This window comes from Fundulus heteroclitus, unplaced genomic scaffold (genome assembly GCF_011125445.2).
Source record: "Fundulus heteroclitus isolate FHET01 unplaced genomic scaffold, MU-UCD_Fhet_4.1 scaffold_54, whole genome shotgun sequence".
In the NCBI taxonomy this organism is placed as follows: Eukaryota; Metazoa; Chordata; class Actinopteri; order Cyprinodontiformes; family Fundulidae; genus Fundulus; species Fundulus heteroclitus.
The window spans coordinates 2493094-2512632 of NW_023396967.1; the positions used below are offsets into that span (position 1 = coordinate 2493094).

At 39.3% G+C, this 19539-nt stretch overlaps 2 protein-coding genes across 2 annotated transcripts in view; both read right to left on the minus strand.

Annotated features, from left to right (window-relative positions):
• Positions 1-19539, minus strand: part of LOC105926095 (sodium- and chloride-dependent taurine transporter) — a gene marked incomplete in the record, with an annotated part of 47943 nt that overhangs the window by 3098 nt on the left and 25306 nt on the right. The window contains 10 exon segments of the mRNA XM_036132795.1: positions 1855-2025; positions 2162-2262; positions 3667-3769; positions 5354-5491; positions 6488-6600; positions 9009-9133; positions 9275-9378; positions 12804-12938; positions 13434-13566; positions 14082-14167. Of these exon segments, the coding sequence (XP_035988688.1) occupies positions 1855-2025; positions 2162-2262; positions 3667-3769; positions 5354-5491; positions 6488-6600; positions 9009-9133; positions 9275-9378; positions 12804-12938; positions 13434-13566; positions 14082-14167 (1209 nt within the window).
• On the minus strand, positions 16616-18969 carry LOC118561047 (sodium- and chloride-dependent taurine transporter-like). The gene is made up of 3 exons (XM_036132796.1): positions 18731-18969; positions 16855-17084; positions 16616-16755 (listed from the first exon to the last, which is right to left on the minus strand). The coding sequence occupies exons 1-3, from the start codon at positions 18739-18741 to the stop codon at positions 16616-16618; spliced, it is 381 nt and encodes a 126-aa protein (XP_035988689.1). The 5' UTR covers positions 18742-18969.

Genomic DNA, 19539 nt, shown 5'->3' on the forward strand with positions numbered 1-19539 from the left:
ATATAAATCTGCTTTATATTTCTTATTTAATATTGGAATTTTCAGAAAAAAAATGAATTTTTAGTTTTCATTAGCTGTTAGCCATGCTCATCAAAAGAAATGCTTAAAATAGATTGCTTTGTGCGTTATAGATCTAGCCACTTTTGAATTGAATTGAACATTGATATTCTAATTAATTGAGATGCATCTGTATTCTACTATAGATTCTTAACTGTAGTATACAGATATCTTATTGCAGTACGTCCATGCACTGCAAAAGGGGAACTAAGAGCAAGTAAAATGTTTTGAAATTTGTGTATTTTCCTTGATTTCAGCAGACTATTTGCCAATGGAATGAGCATTGTTTACCTCTATAATAAAATGAGTAGATATCCTGCTCTTGAAATAAGGTTCCTATTTTAAGTGCAAAAATCTTGTTCCATTGGCAAATTGTATTTTTCCTTCATTTAAGCAGGTAAATAAGACTCTCATTTAAAGAAAGTTTTGATTACTTTTAGTTCCCTTTTTGCAGTGTAGCAAACTGAAAACATTGTCTGGGAGGTGGAACGCTAACAGATTGTAATGTGGGTGCCCTGTTTTAGCTGATTTTTGCAATTTAAACCACTCAAACATAAAATCTTTAAATCTATAGGTGAAATTAAATGTTGTATTACTGGACAACAATTCTCTTTCCCAAGAGGATATTGAGTTTATCATTGTTATATATGTCTATATTATAAAGTTATGTTTGGATGAATCCATCCTCCTAAGCTATAAATCTTCCAAGAGTTGAGGAAACATTGGAAGTTGTTTGTTTGGAAGTTATCCAAGCTGATCAACACAACACACTGATAAAGGTAGAAACATAGATGTTTATAATAATAATAATAATAATAATAATAATAATAATAATACCCCGCGACCCCATGAGGGAATAAGCGGTTTGGAAAATGGAATGGAATAATAATAATAATAATAATAATAATAATAATAATAATAATAATAATAATAATAATAATAATAATAATAATAATAATAATAATAACATAACTACAACGATAATAACATAACTAACATTGCATTGTATCCCATGAATCATAATGTAGTCTTAAACCTATTTTCAGAACTGAAATTAACTTAAAACATGGAGCATCTGTCTGATTAGCCTTCAGCCTTTCTGAGGATTTTTACACTCTCTAATGCTAGAGAACATCGTTCTTCTCAGAGAACAAAAAAAATTACAAAACAATAATTTATCTGCATTTTACTTTAATATATATATATATATATATACAGACCCTGACCTCTACGGGCTGTAAATGACTTTATTGTGTTGTAAGCAGAAAAATGGCAGGACTGCACATCCCTGTTCTGGTGGATATTTATAGCCCGTAGAGGTCAGGGTCTGCAATAAGTGGATCTAAAAAAATATCCACGTGAATCCATGTTCTCTGACTCACTGAAACAGGCCCTACAGAAAGGCAGAACTCTACTGGGAACCAAAGCCCAAGAGAGCAGGGCTGTTTTGGTGGCAAAAATAAGGATGAACACAATATTTGTTGCATTGTTATTGGATAATGGCAAAGTGTTGTATAACTTATAAACTGTCTGATCAAACTTGCTAATTGATGATGATTGGCTACCCTTACTGTGAGTTAACCATTTCAAAAAGCATTATAAAGACTTTTATTTAAGAGGCAAACATTTATTTTATATTTAAATTATTGCATTAAAATACCCTGGGGCCAATGTTAAGAAACCAGAATTGATTTTAATGAAGCTTCATACAAAACTCAAGCAATTGCCTTGTGAGCAAAGCTGGAGGAAAGCTTAAAAACAACATTTCCATTAACTAATAGCTCCATGTCAGCTCACCTCTATGAGAGGTCCCTCAGACTGCAGGATCTTGATGACCATCACCATGGGGATGCAGATCATGGAGGACAGAGCCAAACACCAGCCCAGGCCAATGGCCCACTGGGGATACTCGTATACCTTGTTGTAGGTCAGTGGTTTATATTTTACCAGGGAGAAAACAAAGCAGCCCTAAGAGAAAAAAAAACAGCAACATGTTGGCATTAAGCAGAAGCTTTTGTAGCCTCCACAATCTGAAAATATTCAACTATCAACATCCGTATATGTTTTCGTGTTGCTCTAATAAAGTAACATTTGTCTGACTCACCATGCAGAGGACAGGAGTGATGATGGTCCAGCTCCATTTCATCCACGGGTTTGGTCTGTAGCCAATCATGTCCTCGACCGCGTCATAGAAATTATCAGCTCCTGTACGACAGAAAGAGAAAAAAAAAAAAGTATAAACACACTGTATGTTTTTTGTCAAGCAAGAAGAAACTATCCTACATTTCTGAGTATTGTTTCTGATCACAGAGTGACCTCCATATCCACACGCAATTGTTAGCAGATTTATGAGCCCTTATCTCTACTGTTTAGTATAAACCACGGCCTAATTTTTCCACTGGGTCATGTTCTCAATACCTGTTATGGGTTACAAAAAATCACGGGTTGGCTTCAGAAGGTTATAGTTTTTTGTGTCTGGCTGACTTTTGATTGTAGTCATTTAGTCACCTAGGCTAAACCTGTAAGTTGTGCTTACGACTGTTGAAAGGGGAGCTTAATGCGCTTGATTGTGTTTTCATTTTGTTACATAGTGATTATGTAATGTTACGTAGTGTTTGCGTTCTTTTTTGTGAGAATTTTTATTTCATTATTTTATATTTGTATGGCACCTACTAATATATATATATTACCAAAAAAGAATATTAAACTATATAGTTATACCTGTTTTTTTTTTTAAATAAAAACAGAAAAGATTTATGTAATCCCAAGTGAAGAAATACACCAAAATATAGAAATTACTACAAAAGCATTTACTTACTGTAAAAAAAAAATTCAATAAAAAGCACCTTTCAAACATGGAGGACCATGGTGCTTTCATATCATGGTGCATGCACCCTTTTAGCCAAACATTGCTTATAAGTGAGAAGCATTTTAGACATAAATTCAGGACCCATGTAAATCATTTTATTTAGTTGTTTGGCTCCTTATTCATTAGATAATATTAGCATGTTATGTAAAAGTAAGGATCAAAACATAATTTATTTTTAAATGGTAGAAATTGTAACCTCCCTCTAAAGCTGGAGGAAGCAGATATATTAGAGAAGTAAACAAACCTTAAGTTTTCCTCCAAACAATATTACTGATAATTTCATTAATTTATTCAGTAATTTATTTATGGTTTAGACTGGCTTTAATGCGTCTTTATATTAACGTTTTTAATGGACATTCTTGTATTTTTATGCTTTATGCCTTTTTTGAATTGTCTGCAAAAAATGTTTGTTATTATGTCCTGTGAGTTTGATTTTTAGGATTCTCATACAGAGCTTTGTGGCTGTGTTTGTGAAAAGCACTTTTGAACATGAATGCTACAACACTCTTATTCCAATGGAGATTTTTGGTTTGGGACTGAAGATGTTGTTTTTGTTGACTGTGGTTGGATGCAATCCAACCTTATTCTCATTTCCCCGGCCATGCAGTTTATCTTATTTATTGCAGACATGTAAAACTCCCTCGACCTTTGTTAGCCATTATGGAGCTCCTTCCGGCTTTCTTATCCAACTCCTGTGAATCATTACATGAAATGATACTGATACAGTCACTTCCACTTACCATAAACCCAGGCTACAGCAATGCATTCGAAGAATGCAACCCACAAAAGGCACACACCACTGGCTGCATAGTAGTCAAAGAGCTGAAACACATACATGCCACCCTAGAAAAGACAAAAAAACATAATTTATTTCCAGTTTTATAAATGAAATAAGGCCAAAGTCAAAGATATAGAAAGGGGTGTAAAACCATATTGGGTGGGGTGGAGAGGGGAGGGGAAGGGGGTTGAAAGTAGGGCACAGGAACTTTGGCACCTAATCAATAGAGGGAGAGTTCAACAGTTGCTGGGATGTCATTGAAGCCTCATAAACCAGTACATGGAAAACAACCTTCCAAATTTTTCCATTCGCACATGCAGTTTGTGAATCCTCGGCATAGTGGGAAGCCATATTTGACTGCAACAAAGCAGCAAGAAAAAAACGGATCCAAACACACTTATTCTTTGCGTAACAAACAGGAAACTGAGAAGGTTCTAGGATAACTAGAGATATTTACAAGTCATTTTTTTCCTAGTTCAAGTCAGGTCTCAAGTCTGAAGTAAATATAGCAATACAATTGACTCTTACTGTTGAATTGCTGATTAACTCAAACAAAGTGCTCTTTATGTTGTCTGTTAATTTCTTACCTATTTATCATTATTATTATTATTATTATTATTATTATTATTATTATTATTATTATTATTATTATGACGTCACTTACCTGCAGGAGATATTTATCTAAATGAATAGAGCAGGAAGTGCTTCTATTTTGGTAAGCTGCAAGTTTTTTTTTTTTTGTTTTTTTTTTGTTTTGTTTTTTTGCAATGAAGCTGATAACTTAACAGCGAGATAATGTCAGTGTTAAATTAAGTTGGTTCTGTTTTGAACAGTGTACAAATGGAAGGGCATCTGTGTGGTCAATTTAAAGATACTACAGCAAACCCGAAAAACCGTAAAGAAAATACCTGCCAAGTTTCTTTCAGACTTGGCTCTGATTGTTAATCAGACCCAAGTCTCAGACTACGACAGCATAAATCTCAGGCTATATTCACACTGCAGGCAAGTCAGACCCAAATCCGGTCTTTTGCTCTTATGAGACCCATATTTGTCTTTTTTATGGCAATGTGAGCTGCTTAATTCTGATCTTTTCATCCACAAAAAAACCCAAATTTGTACTACTTCGATATGTGGTACTACATCAGATACATATCAGATAGTTTTCAAAGCGATCCCAGTCTGAACGGTCATGCCCTATTTGATCTGCTGTTTATGTCACTGTCTCACTACACGTCCACACATACTTCTCTACAGCAGTAGCAGTCATGGCTCCACAAAAGGCCGTTGTTAATAGCTGTGCGGTTTTTTCGTACCTTTCTTCATCTTATTACGATGTGGTCTTAATATTGTCGGCTCCCATTGTTCAACAACTTTGTAACAACAAGAGACACGTTACATTTTAACAAAGTTTTTTAAATTTTTTTGAGCATTTAACTAGTAGTACGAACGACAACGCAAAAAAATAAATAGATTGCATTTCAGCAAAATATCACAGTTGAACATCAAGACCTGCAGTGTGAATTTAGCCTAAATCTTGATTCTTTAGAGCAAGACTCTAAGTATGGTCTGAAGTGTTTGATTTTATGAGCTTAGTGACACACAAGTCCAAGTCTGACACTCAAGTCGCCGTCTTCGTGGATGAGACTTACTTTCGTTACCATTGCGAGTCCAAGGAGATAGCTTAGCAAACACATCCCTGCAATGAAGATCTCTCTGCGGTAACCCTTTCTCAGAACGGACGGATAGAGGTCCACGATGGATGTGATCTGTCCTTCCACTTCGACAAACTGTCGGGGCAAAGACTGCTATGAAGTACTCAGCATATAAACACACAGATCAGAGAAACAAAGCGACCCTTGTTGAACAGTAATGGCAGCTGAACAAACTCCCCTCTGCAATCCTGGTTTGTTACAACCATGACAGCAGCTAGGAACAATGAATCACTGTCTCAGATGACATTGACTGATAACTTTTTTACTCCAGTGTGACTTAGTGCTTCTTCATAAATAATTTACTATCTACACTTTCTTTTTGTGAAGCACAAAAAACCATTAATTCAGTGTAAAATACCAAACCGAACCCTGTTTGTAACAGCGGTATGTAAAGACAATATATAGCATTTAGGACTGAAACAGTCACACACACAACCCACGCTGGCCCCAATTCTCCCATGGAAATAGCTTCACTTGCATGAGCATTTACATGTACTCAAATTTAGAGCGTCGGTCTGATCTCGCTCTTGGCTGAGAGGGGTAGCTGGCCATGTGCGGGACTGTCTTAGTACAGGAGTAGAATTACACTTGGAGGCAGGAAATACGATACAGCTTGAGAAGCCCTCGGGTGCGCATTTGTGTTTTGTCAACTTAGATTATCTTGTCCTAATTAACCCTCTGCCTTCGCATCAAAAGGTGGAAGGCTTGGATGTTTGCCTTCGAGGTGAGCATAACTGTAAATATGTCTGGTGCAAAAACGTTTTGCAGGTTTGTAAAATACACATATATATATTTAGATATTTGGTGACACATCAGGGCGTTAACGCCGTTTTAATCCTCTCGCAGTGAAGTAAAGCAGGGCAGCAAGAGGCATTTGTTGGAGCATCGGGTATCTGAAACCTTAGCATGCTAGATGTGAATCAGAGCGACGCTGGATGCGATTTACACATCAGTCCTGGCAGGACGAAACAAACCATATGATCTCAGAGGGGCATGTATTAAACGGGGGGGCTCCACACCAGTTAAAATAATTATTCTTCTCGCTGTCTCAGTGGCTGCAAACACACTGACCTGGCTGTCGAGGCCCAGCAGCAGCAGCATGATGAAGAAGAGGACGGCCCACAGGGTTGGCAGCGGCATCATGGACACGGCCTTAGGGTAGGCAATGAAGGCCAAGCCAGGACCTGGAGGGAGAACAGAGTCGGGAGGGGGGAAAGGGGAGGAAAAGGCATGATTAACACTGCTATCTGATTACAGGCTGGACGACAAACATCTCTTAGATGTCTCTCTCAAAATATTCATTCACCGTGACCAAAAACATAAAAAAAAATACAACCTCGTTCTGGCATTTAGTACTGTTAAGCTATAATTAAGGTGAAATGATATGCAAAATGACAAAGCCTTTGCGGGGTTTCTTCGTGTTAAAAATGTCCCATGTGTGTTACTATACATTAGCAACATAAGCCACTTTAGCATTTTAAGTCTCTTCCATTCTGCAAAGCTTAAAACACTCATATTCATCAGCACTTCTCTCATTAATACTCATCTTTATCCTCTTTTCATAATGCAGCATAGAAATTGCTGACATTTAAGACATTTTATACAACATTTCTATGAATAATCTTCTCTCCCTTAGGTCCCACCATTGCTATTCAGTCTTAACATTAAATCATCTTCATTGCATTTGATACTTAAAGATTTCTACACTGCATGCTGATACTTACTGTGAACAATGGAAACACGATGACTGATATGGCACAACTTAAATATTCCACTTCAGTGGGACATTATATTAAACAGCATCAGATACAGAGTCAGCAATTGAACCTCATTTGAACAGACAAGCAAAGAGCACATAAGCTTGCTTTTATCAAAAAATGTTGTCCATGTGCTTTGATTTGTAGATTATCGTGTAATCACAAAATATTTTTTATTACCTGCAAAATTTGGTTGAATCTCAAAGCCAATATATTAATAAGTAAACAAAATTAAGCATACTTTAACACATTTCCTTTAAGGTTCAGGTACTGTGCCTTGCAAAAGTACTTGCACTCCATGAATTTTTTTCTATTTTATCCCATTACAACCAGAAACTTTAATATGTCTTATCAGGATTTTAAGCAAAAAAAAAAAAAAGTGTGTTATTGTGAATCTCTGAAAAGTGTACTGTTCAGCCTCTCTCTGTCAATATTTCGTAAAACCATGTCTGGCAGCAATTACAACTGCGAGTGTAGCGGCATATGTGTAAACCAGCTTTGCACATCTTGAAACTTAAATCATTGCCTAACAGCTCAACCAAGGTCATACTGGATGAGGAGCTCTGTCAACACAAGTGAATTTGCTTTGATCTAAATCATTTGACTGTAGCTCGGCTAGATGTCTTTATTTTTTTTTTCCTACGAGTAGGTGAACGTTCGCTCCAGACTTGAGTCTTTCGCAGCCTCAGGTTTTCCTTCAGAAATGTCCTCTCTATAGCTTCATCCAGCTTCTCATAAACTCAGACCAGTTTTCCTGTCCCTGCCCCAGAAAAAGGAACCCCACTGCTATATACTGCCACCACCACCACGTTTTACCATGGGGAGGATGTGATTAGTTTTCTTAGTTTAAAATGTCATGTCATTAATCCACTAATCAAAATTAAGTGTTAAGTCATTAAGGGTCTTTTGACCAGAACCGATTGAGAGTGAGAGTCTGAAACCTCCACACAACAGTTGTAATTATACTGAGATTAAGTTACACACAGGAGAACTCTTTTGGTGATTGCTGAAGGATTGCATGGGATTTTTTTTTTCGGGGCATCAGATTAACAGATGCAGGCCACTCTTCCCATTTTTGGTTGTAAAGAAGACTGAGAACCACGTGTCCTTATCCTGTCCCTTAGCAGTCATGTGCTACTTTATGTTGGTCCATCAGATAAAACACCAGTAAAATGCATTGAAATTTGTGGTTGTAATGTCACAAATTGTGAAAAAAAAAAACTTCAAAGGGCATAAATTGTTTTGCAAGGCACTGTAGAAAATACAGGAAGACAGCAAAAGATCCAGTGGCATCCACCTCATTAGATCCAAAGCTGTTAAAAAAAAAAAACGGTTTACATAGCAGTGCTGCTGGTTCAAAATGTCAACCTCAGGGTGCAAGTTCCCACGCACAGTCAGATTCATTCGGTACAGAGCCAATCTTCTTAGCAGTGTCCACTGGTCAGAAGGATCTGGAGCTACTAAACTGCGCGAGCACGATTATTGTGGGACAAGCTGACGATGGAGCTCCTTAATGCAGCAGTTCATTGTGTAGCTCTGACACACGGCAGTTGATCAATGCGATGGTGTTTGTCCTCAGCAAACGGGGGACAAGCCTCGTTTTTTTATTTTATTTTATCTTTGAGGGTTTTATTCAAGGAGTGTGCAATTGCCGATACCTGTACTTTCCAGCGTTATTGTGTCCGAAACTGTGACAAAACACTACGGATTACTATTTTTTTTATCTCTCTCTCCTTTAAAATTCGCCAAAGAATTTTACATCTCCAATTGTCTTTTGTTTTTCTTTAGGCAGCAGCGCCCACCATCACTGCTGCCCTCACATTGGACCCTCGTACCTGACTCTGCCACATCGGCAATGTCCACCCCTTGTTCTTGTGCCATGAAGCCCAGGACGGAAAATATTGCGAAGCCAGACACAAAACTGGTACCGCTGTTGAGGCCTCCCAGCAGCAAACAGTCCCTATGTCACACATATGTCATGGAGGTTGTTAATGAACACAGGTGGAACCGAAGTTCCCATTTTCTTTTCACGCAACCGTCTCTGACAGAGAGTTGCTGTCACTATTAGAGTCCCGCTCCTCCCCGCAGAAACCTAGCTCACCTGTAGCAGTTGTATCTGTACTTGTTGTAGCTTCCCAGTGACGTCATGGCACCCAGGCAGATGGCGTAGGAGAAAAAGATCTGAGTTCCTGCATCAATCCACACCTGAGGAGACAGAGGAGATGTAATGTAATTGACGTGATGGACCTGTCCTGTGTGTCTGTGATGGACCGGCGACCCGCCCAGGGTGTACCCCGCCTCTCGCCCAGTGACCGCTGGAGATAGGCACCTGCAACCCTGCAACCCTACGCAAATAAGATGGTATTGATAATGGATGGATGGATGGATAGCTGGATGAGAAATTACAGTATAACAAGGTCCTTTAATGTATTCAGATTTTAATTCCTGCACAAAGACATAGACTACTGTGCTATGATCTCAATCCAAGCAGAAGGACTATACTGTCGAGTTGTAAATACCCGAATAGAATTTGGACTTTGTTTATTTTTTTGCTCGCTTACATAGGAGCATTTTCTTAGCGAAGTCACCTAACTCTTGCCTTTTTCATCGTTACTGTTTAGAGAAAATTTGTAAACTCATGGGATGAACCAGTGTTGCATTTTCACACATACAACTTAATAAAGAAACGGTTTTAATTGCACATCTGTCCCTTCTGTTACCTACAGCCCCTTCAGAAAGACACTAAATGTTCCAAATGCTTCTGTTGGATTCAAAAAGAAAACTGTATTCTGGTAACTTCAGCCATTTTGAGAGGCAGATTCTGGACCTGGAGTTACATCACACCTGAGCTGAGCACTGAAAAGCTGCACAGTGGGAAAACATTAAGATTAGGTCATTTTTAGGGTACTACTTGACTGTTCTCTTTATACTCGTAGGTCAGATTTTCAGAGTTAACAGAAACATAACAAGAAGAAAGGACAAAAAGCTGCAGCGATACGCTATTTATTAACCCTTGTGACAATTTCTCTAAGTTTTGAAGCTGTCCCTTTAGAGTCTGAAACGATAAAATCCAGAGAAAAGAACTATTTTCTTGTTGCTCAAAGTAGCACCAAATCAGTGAGGAAATGTTTCTGGCGTTCTGTCTTTGCAATTGTTATGCATTCAGTTTGGATAACTTCATTTCCAGGTTCCAGCTCCAACTTCCAAGACAAACAGCATGTTGCACAGCTCGCCAATACCAGCCAATCACAATGCTCCTCTTTGGATATTATGCATTCTAAAGGAACATGTTCACAAACAGAGATTGTACAGCACTATGTATATATAATTTAATGAGTAAGAAAAGATCAGCAGGGCTTTAAATAATTTAGACCTGCAGCTTTCCCTGCATTTTAAATTCCCAACAGCTGTATTAGATGATGAATGTGTGAACGTCGAAGAGCTTAGACTGATGGTGTCTAAACTTTTCTACACAGTCCAAAACAGTCATGTTTAAAATACAGAAGGTGAAATCTTTTGTTAGGGTAAAAGTATAAACTTTTGTTACGGTAACAGTTTCATTTATATCTGCTCAACAATAAACTAAACATGCAATCTTTAATCAATCAACAACATAATCTGAAAAAGGGTTCTGTAAAAAGGTTTTTGCATCTCTGCCTTATTACAACAAAGGCAAGCAATTGTTTTCTATTTTCTTGGTCTAGAACATTTTTTTAACCTACTTCAGCAAAAAGCATTGGGCATGAGTCATGTGCTGTATTTAGCCAAGTTTAACGAATGGATGCTCCCAAGTTTAGTTTTGAATCCCTAGTTTTGAGTAACAATCCCTGGACGTTTCCGCTTATATTAACATGAAGTTAAAAGGGAAAGAAACACTTGGTTAGTAAATATCAGGGAAACAATAATAGTAAATAATATTTTGCATTGTACCTAAAATTTTCCATTGTGAAGAATATTTCAATATATGTCAGTATCTTACCCTAAAAACTGAGTCAATACAAGTGTCCATATGCATTAATCATTTTTGCTTCTGAGTTGTAGTTAGGGGTCACACAAAATTATACCAAGGTCCGCAAACGGCCAGTGTGCCGTACTCTACACAGCCCTCTCTTAGAATTCCAAGTCAGAATTGCAATCTCAGGAGTATTGTTGTTATATTTCCAGCCTGGAAAATCCAACTTCCCTGTACAAAACAGAGCTCAGCATTGACATAGATAAACGATCAGCTGAACGATGATGCATCTCCTGTGTTGGGCGTGCAATGAACTTTCTTCCTGTTTCTGCAAATGTTTTTCAAGCTTTACACTTCTTCTTTTTCTCCTCCGTTGTCCTCATTATTAAGCACACGTTTCACACAGTGACCAGTTGTGATCAAGTACAAGGAAGAGACAACATATATATTTTTAAAAAAAATCAAAGTTCCAAGAAAAACTTTCTAAGACGTTTGGGAAGCTTTGTTAATTACTGATAAAGGTCATTGTAAAAAAATTATAAATCTCTGGCTTCCTTGAGGGAAAATCCAAATAAATGAGGGGCGTTTGGCACAGTACTGTTTATTATTCTGCCTCTCAGTTACTTTCACTTCCTGATTTATTCCAGCTGTTTCCCTCGCAATGCCTGTTTCCCCCACATCTAAATGTTGTTTTACTAATATATTGCCCCTTTACATGCCTTGTGTTTACTGCTTAGTTAGAAAGATGTGTGCAGCAAACCTGCAACATCTTTTAAACTTTGGTTTGTTGGAACTTGGTTTAAATTCCCTACTGGTTTGTGTTTCTTCTTTTTATATAAGTTTCATGTTAATTGTTTTGTCAGGCTATCTGTTGCAGTTAGGCTGCTGACAGCATTATCTGGTGTTTGTATGCCCTCCTTTTCAATGCTGCCCTGGGCTATTACCCATTTGGCCCATATTATAAACTCCCAATACTTGGAATATTAAATTTCTACATTTCAAACACATTCAAGTAAGAATTTCAACTCATAAAGCAAGCGGTCCCCAGCCAATCCCTAGTTCAGATTTAATACAGCTGCTGTGCCCAAAAAAATGGGAACATTGCAAGAGTATCTGCAATTCTGATTGTGGCTTAGAGTGCTGTATTAAGCAATGTCTCTTTGTGAACATTTACTGTTTGAATGGACAAAACAGAAAAAGAAATACAAAGATTCACATAATTACATTGTTGGTTGATGATGCTAATAACAGGTATTGTGGTGACTGAGCATAGGTTGTCCAGGTTAGAAAACCATTTCTCTAGTTTTCTAATCTGCACATATTTCACTCGGGTGTGGTGTCATTCCCAGATATGAGATCAGAACTTTTGATAGTAATCAAATGCAGCGAACCAACTACAGATGCACCAACAGATCATCCAGAGATCAAAATCTTCCAGTTTTCCCTTGAATGACTCACATTGATTATCATCAACTCCCAAAGGTGAAGAACTCCTCAAAGTAAACTGGAAATCTGTACCTGCTTGGACAAGCCTTATTGGACCATCTGTCGAAACTTTATGTGTTTTCAGTCTGTCTGCTTTAACATCATGGACAAATATATCTTCAAAATAAGTATTGTGCTTTTTTTGTTATACATACAACCCTGATTATAAAGGGATGTGTTGTTTTTAACCTACCTCTGGATCCTGGAGACGGGTCAGGTTTGGGTAAAGATAAAACTTTATGCCCTCAGATGCTCCAGGCAGGGTCACGCCACGCACCAGCAGGATGATTAACATCACAAAGGGGAACGTTGCTGTGACGTACACCACCTATGCAGGAAAAAAAAAAATACAAACATATTTTGTAGAATAAACCATTTCAAAAGTCCCAGGATTCCCTCTGCACCATTTGACCTATTTTTACCTGCCCAGATGTCCTGTAATAAACTTATAATAACCTTTACACTTCCTCAACTGCTATTTGGTTAAACGACAGACCATTTTAAGGCGGTACCATCTATTATGTATATTAGAGGTGCAAACAGCTTTAAATAGAGGTAATAATTTTCTTCCTGTTGACTAGGACCTTTTTTCTTTCATCCTGACAGAATCAAAGACTGGAAAAAAAAACAGCAACACACATCTGAAGAATTAGCTTTCACAGCAACCCAAGGGTTGGTGTTTCATTGATCCTGGGCCCCAGCATGTGGCCTTTCTCTGAGCAACAGTGTTTTTCTCGCTGGCAAGGGTACAAAAACAAAGACCAAACAGCATCCAGGCAACACAATAACTACAGGATGTGTGTCTCCTCACTTAGGCACTTACTTTCCCAGTGGACTTGACCCCTTTCCAGATACAGAAGAAGCAGATAACCCACACTGCCAGGAGACACAGGGCTAAGTCCCACTTTAGGGGCCCAATGTCCTCAATGCCGGTGGAGAGACTGAGGACGTTGCGTCTGCAGAGGAAACGAGGGTGCAGGACAGGTTAACAGCAATGCAAGAGATTTGACACAGCAGGTGTCACCTATAAAAAAAAAAAACACTCGAGTATGTAGGTTAACTATAGAGCGTGAAGCTAAATAAAAGCACAGTGAGGGATATAAAACAGTCACATGCCCAGGCTTTCCTGTGTTATCCAGCAGCTCTTGCATCGGCAACAACGGAGTGTAAAAAGCCTTCAAAGCTGAAGTACTTATTATAATTAGATGTGTAAGGAAGGAGATGCAAAGTATGAATTCTTGTTGGTAATTTAGCATAATTTGTCACAGTATTTAGCTTCCTATAACATAAAAGTGATAACGAATGGCTGAAAACTGAGGAAACCTTACAAAACTGCATTGCGCAAGAATTGAGCCTGGTCAAACATGTTTATTCAACAAAGATAAAGAGGCAGTGTTAGCTCAGTTTATTCACGTGCGTGCGCGTGCATGTGTGTCTGTGTGGGCCGACCATGCTGTCAGTGAATACTCACTCCCAGAACTCCGTGACTGGGGAGGTAAAGTTAGTAATATTCGCTGCCAGCCAGAGGGTCTTGTTCTTGCGGATCGTGTCCTCCACGCATTGTTCTGTGTTCCACGGCTGCTTGCATTTTGCCCAAGGAAGCTCGGGCTGAAAGCACTGAAAGAGGTAGTAGAGTCCCCAGGCCAAGATCACGATGTAGTAGATGTTCAGAAGTGAGACGATCACGATGGAAGCATAGCCGATACCTGTAAGATTTAAAAAAAAAAAAACGTTTTTGTTGATTAAACATATACCAGAAAAAAGAAAAAAAAACCTATGCAGTTTAACCCTGATTTTATAGCGGATTTTTTAGCACTTTGATGCTTTAGGATATAGAAAACTCAAACAAATAAGCATACTTACTTCATGTCATATTTTAGACCACATAATAAAAATTAATTCTAACTTTGGTGTTGAATGTGTGAACGCCTTCATGTTCTCCATGTTCCAACATGTTTCACTGTGTGTCAATCCCAGCCTGTCTTTCATCACAGGCTTTATTCGTCGTAAAGTGAAGTACAATACTAAGATTAAGGATATAATTCTCTGTAAAGCTGCCTTTTCAAACAGGTACTATGTCAAACTTCTACCCTCCTGCAGTGTTGTTGGCGGGTTCTCGTTTGTAGTGCTAAGTGCAGTTACAGATCAAAAACTGAACACTTCTTTCACCCACCATTGGTGATATCGAGAGGTCCGGCCTGAGCTTTATTTAAACTCCAACAGCTGGCTGTAATAGCTAACTAAAAATGGGGGGAAATGTCCCTAGCTTGAATGGACTTTCAACTGTAGCGTCCTTGGTGTATTTCTGTTATTTTTAGATGACTTTGCTTCAAACCTGAACACTGAACCCCCCCCTCTGATACTCTTCCACCACTCCAGAGTATTTTTAAACTTATCATCTCCGTCAGCCCCACACCCACCTCCTCATTCCCACATACCGATTGCAAACTGACAAGCGCGTCAGTGCCGTGGCAGGTGTGCTTGCGCTTGACTTTGTCTAGCGGAGCTGAGGGGAAAATCACGAATTCCCCGGGCGGTTTGAACGGCAAAAACATTAAACACCGCATCGCTTGCTTCAGTCCATCTGCAGCTGTAAGACATAGCGATTTTTCTTTTTCATATGAGAGGTGCAGTGCGCTGTTGCTACAGCGTTCCCTCAAAGTTAAACCTGGAACACGAAAAAACCAGGGAGGGAACAGTGTCGCTAGGTAAAAGTCAGTAGGAGATAAACTGTCCTCTTAGTGAAGTAACACAAGTGAAGCAATCTGATAGTGATTAGTTAATTAGTCGGGCGATCCGCTCAGGTAGCTAGCTTGCATCCAGCAGTTAGCTTGTTGTTAGCTTACAGGCCTTCTGTTCTACTTGTTGTTAGCTTACAGGCCTTCTGTTCTGCTTGTTGTTAGCTTACAGGCATTTTGTTCTGCTTGTTGGTAGCTTACAGGCAGTTTAAAACAGCTAGACCCATGCACTCAATTAATTTCCACACCCTAGAAATCAAAGCCTTCTTTCAGCCAGCTAACTAGCAGGGTACAACAGCTAGTAAAGGAGAGACAGTGCTACGTTGTCCTCTGCTCCATATAGCTGGAGAAAACTGTTCTTATCTGTGATTAAAATTACTTTGAACCTTAGAAACGACATAAAAAAAATGTTTTTGTGGTTTTCAAACCATAAGCTTTTAAAACTTTGGTTTACCTTGATATCAGTAACAATGACTTCAGGACATGCAGTATTTATGATCTACCACAGCTTAAACAAAACAAGTGAATCTAAACACTAAAGCTCCATGAGTTTGTTTTTGTGCCTTTTTAAGGTTGATCTCTTATTCAGGCTAGAAAAATACACTGAAATATTACTTTTTATTGTTTTCTAGCCCACAGCACCTGTCAAATGAATGATATTTAGCGTCAGGTTTGATTTGCCTATTTGATCAAACCTAACCATCTTTCAAACATGTTGAGACACAAGTAGACGGCTTTAACTGTTGATTTCTCAACTTTAATTTCAAAATCTTGAGACATAAAACATTGCTGTCATTTCCTGTCTATTCAACTAAAGAATTTACTTTGGGCTGCAAAGAGGGGAAAAGGGAAAAATAAGTAAAGAAGATATTTCATACGAGATGACACGATTGCCAAAAACATGTAATGATTTATTTTCCTCATAATCTGCTTCTGAGGTAACCATAAACAAGATCCTTCATGTTCAGCAAACTGAATTTAATCTATGATTTGATCGAGCACACATTTACACATGGGGCCCATCTAGGTGGAAGATAAGCTGAACAATGGGCCCCGCATGGGATTTTCCAGATGTTATATAGTGGCCTCGAGCTACTGCCTGGTGAGGTTTCACACAAGACAACTCTAGTTGAATGGCAAGGCTAGACTGGTCTAACAGTGCTTTGCGGAACAGAGGACATCTCGCAATAAATGGTATCCTCGGGAAATTATTATTATGCTTATATTTCCTTTTCAGTAGGTGTAGACATTTGTTTGTGTATTTGGACTAACCAGTGAAGATGGGGCAGAGTTTGGCCCAGCAGGTGATCCCCCCCTCAGAGGTGTACTGACCGAGTGCCACCTCCAAGAAAAACACAGGAAGCCCACCTCCAAAAAGGAAGATGAAGTAGGGGATGAGGAATGCACCTGGGAAAAAAGCGGTAAAGATTATGAAGTAAGGCATGTTGTTGCCCGATCACAATTTTTGATGTAACCCTCTGAAGTCTGATTTGCATCTGCACCTACCTCCACCATTTTTATAACAAAGATAAGGAAATCGCCACACGTTTCCTAATCCAACAAAGCCTCCGGCCACAGACAGGACAAAGTCGAGCTTGCTGGCCCACTTCTCCCTCTGAGGAACCTTTCCTTCGGCCTCGTCCTCAGGCCGTGTGCCCGGGCTCTTCCCAGGTGAAGGTTTGAGGGTGTCCTTATGGAAGTCTTTTAGGCATTGGAGCTTCTCTTTTGATGCCATGCTAGGGGAGAACAAAAGGAGAACATGTGAGACAGGAAGTCAACAAAAGGAGACACAGAGGTGAGAGGGATAACAGAGGACAGGGAGCAGCATTAAGGCAGATAATGCTGTTCCTTGATTGCCTCCCGGCATGCTGTGTGAGCACACGAGATGCAGAACACTGCCGGTAATCTCTCTAATCTGAGAAACTGATGTATGGAGGTCATTTAAACTGAACTTGAAAAAAACAAACACAAAAAATGAATCAGCAGAAATCTGTTTGGTCATACACCAAAACTTCCACAATCTCGCATTGGGAACAGCTGTATCACACAACTTAACAGTGAAACTGACCCAAAATTGGATTTTTTTTTTCCCGAAAACATTATCTAAGGTATTCACTTCAGTGTTTTCCAGCTTTTTCAGGCAATCTGCTGCTCAGATGGTGGAACAATTGTGACTGAGGGGCAAAGGAAGGTCAGAGCCTTTAAGATCTAATCAGAACCTGAGGAAAAAATACCTTCTGTCTGCTGAGTTAGACATATGTAAGCCAAATTTAAGCTGTAAGATATTATTCCGACATTCCCAAAGCAGTGGCTGCTTTCAGGAAGCTACTACAGCTTAAGTTCACTTTAGTGTTTACACTGTAAACCGCCTTTCCAAGAAAGACAAGCTTTGTTATTTCTAACCAGGGTGTCCAATATCCCCACATGAGCCTGTCAGGGAAAAAGAAACCGTAATAAGACAGGCCCTGGACTGAACATAACAGAAGCACTCAGTGTGAGTAAGGAATAGAAGAGAGATATAAAGGTTATGTTTGAGGTTTCTTTAAAAAAAAACAGACGTAAAGGAGACTTCCTTCTCTTTTGTCACAAATTGAGAAGTTAGCAGAGCAAGACTAAGGGCTTCCTCTTAACTCAATGTTTGCCACCAAATGAATGTCGACTCCGGAAGCTCAGACAAAAGAGCACATTCAGCAAGCGGAGGGAACACGGAGAAGATCTAATAATGAATTGTAATTGCATTTAAGTATCAACACAAAATTAATCAACAACATCAAAAGGTAATTATTCCCGCTCCCATGAATGGACACTTTGACCAGAAACCAGTTCTCACATTCCCACTGGGAACCATGTGCCTCCTTGGTTAATTGGCACTGGGTTGCACACTGTGTCCCATCATTTTCAGGGATTTCTCCCCTTCTGTTGTGCATGACAAGTCAACTTGAACCGCTTTGCATTCTCAAACCTGCTTATGTAACTGGATCAGTTCTCGCACACTCTGTTTCTCATCCTGTTTGCCTTCCTCCTTATCCCTTTCTCTCCGTTTCCACTCGCCTGCTCAGTATATGTGCCTCCACCTGCCTGCTCGCCATTTGAAAGGTGTCAGCAAAGACCTAGCACAGGCCATCCCCGTAACTCCACTCGGATTTGAGTCAGAGGGGATTTTGTTTTGCCCCTTACTGTACAAACAGCAAAACACGTATCAAATGTAAAGTCCCCGCGGCAATTCTTTCTCTCAGCCAAAGACAAACTATAGATGTACAATTTTTCAACAGCATCAGCAGTATCACTGAACAGCCTTTGAAAGTGGCCTCTTTTAATCAATGAAATTAGAAAAAGTGTCTCACTGAACAGAAGCAAACCCATTAAAAATGAGAAAACTTACATTTCCTTCATGGCTTGCGACTATGTATAGTGATCCTCTCTCTCAGCTGTCACCATTCCTCTGTACTGAATGCCTTTATGCACACACGGGTCACAAGAAGTGGAGCTGACAGCACGGCCCGCCCCTTGGCTAAAGACAATTAAATCCAAAGTAGAGATTGGACACAGCCTCCTTGTGACAGTCAACCCAGGTACCAACGTAGGAGACTGTAAATTTCCACTACTCCCTACCCACAAACATATACACAGAGGGAGAGGGAGAGAGAGAGAGAGCAGAGTTGTGGTGCGGAGGCAGGGTGAGTGAATGTCTCAGTCAGTTAGTCACACACACACACACACACACACACACACACACACATGCTTCTTATTCATGTCGAAGACACAGAGGACATTTTCAGAGGAAAAGTAGGGCTGAGCTGCTCCGTTTCTGTGGGAGGGCTTTCGATTTATGATCTGCTGTAAAACAAAACAAAACAAAAAAGATGCTGTTAGAGTTTCAGTGCCTTTTCTGCATACTTTAACAAGCAGAAAACAGAAATGCAAATCTCTCATATTAAGCCCTTCACCAGGCTTACATTCGTGTCAATGACAGTTTTGTTCTTTATCTGTTCTCTTGCGCCATTTGTTATCTGGGAAATATAAACAAGTACTGTATCAACTTATAACAACGCCTAATAAGGTAATGTGTCTTCTCTGCTTGTCCATGGTTACCGCTCAGAGAGCTCACAATGGTTGTATAAAGGCTGTTGGCATGCAGCAGTCAGTTAACAGCTGAGAGATTCCTCTGCAGGACTGGCAAGGTTACACTGG

What these genes read in the sequence shown, in the direction of transcription:
- LOC118561047 (XM_036132796.1), bottom strand. An exon ending in TTGTTATAAAAATGGTGGAG is followed by an intron (nt 16,756 to 16,854) that starts GTAGGTGCAGAT and finishes CTTTTTTCCCAG; the next exon opens with GTGCATTCCTCATCCCCTAC.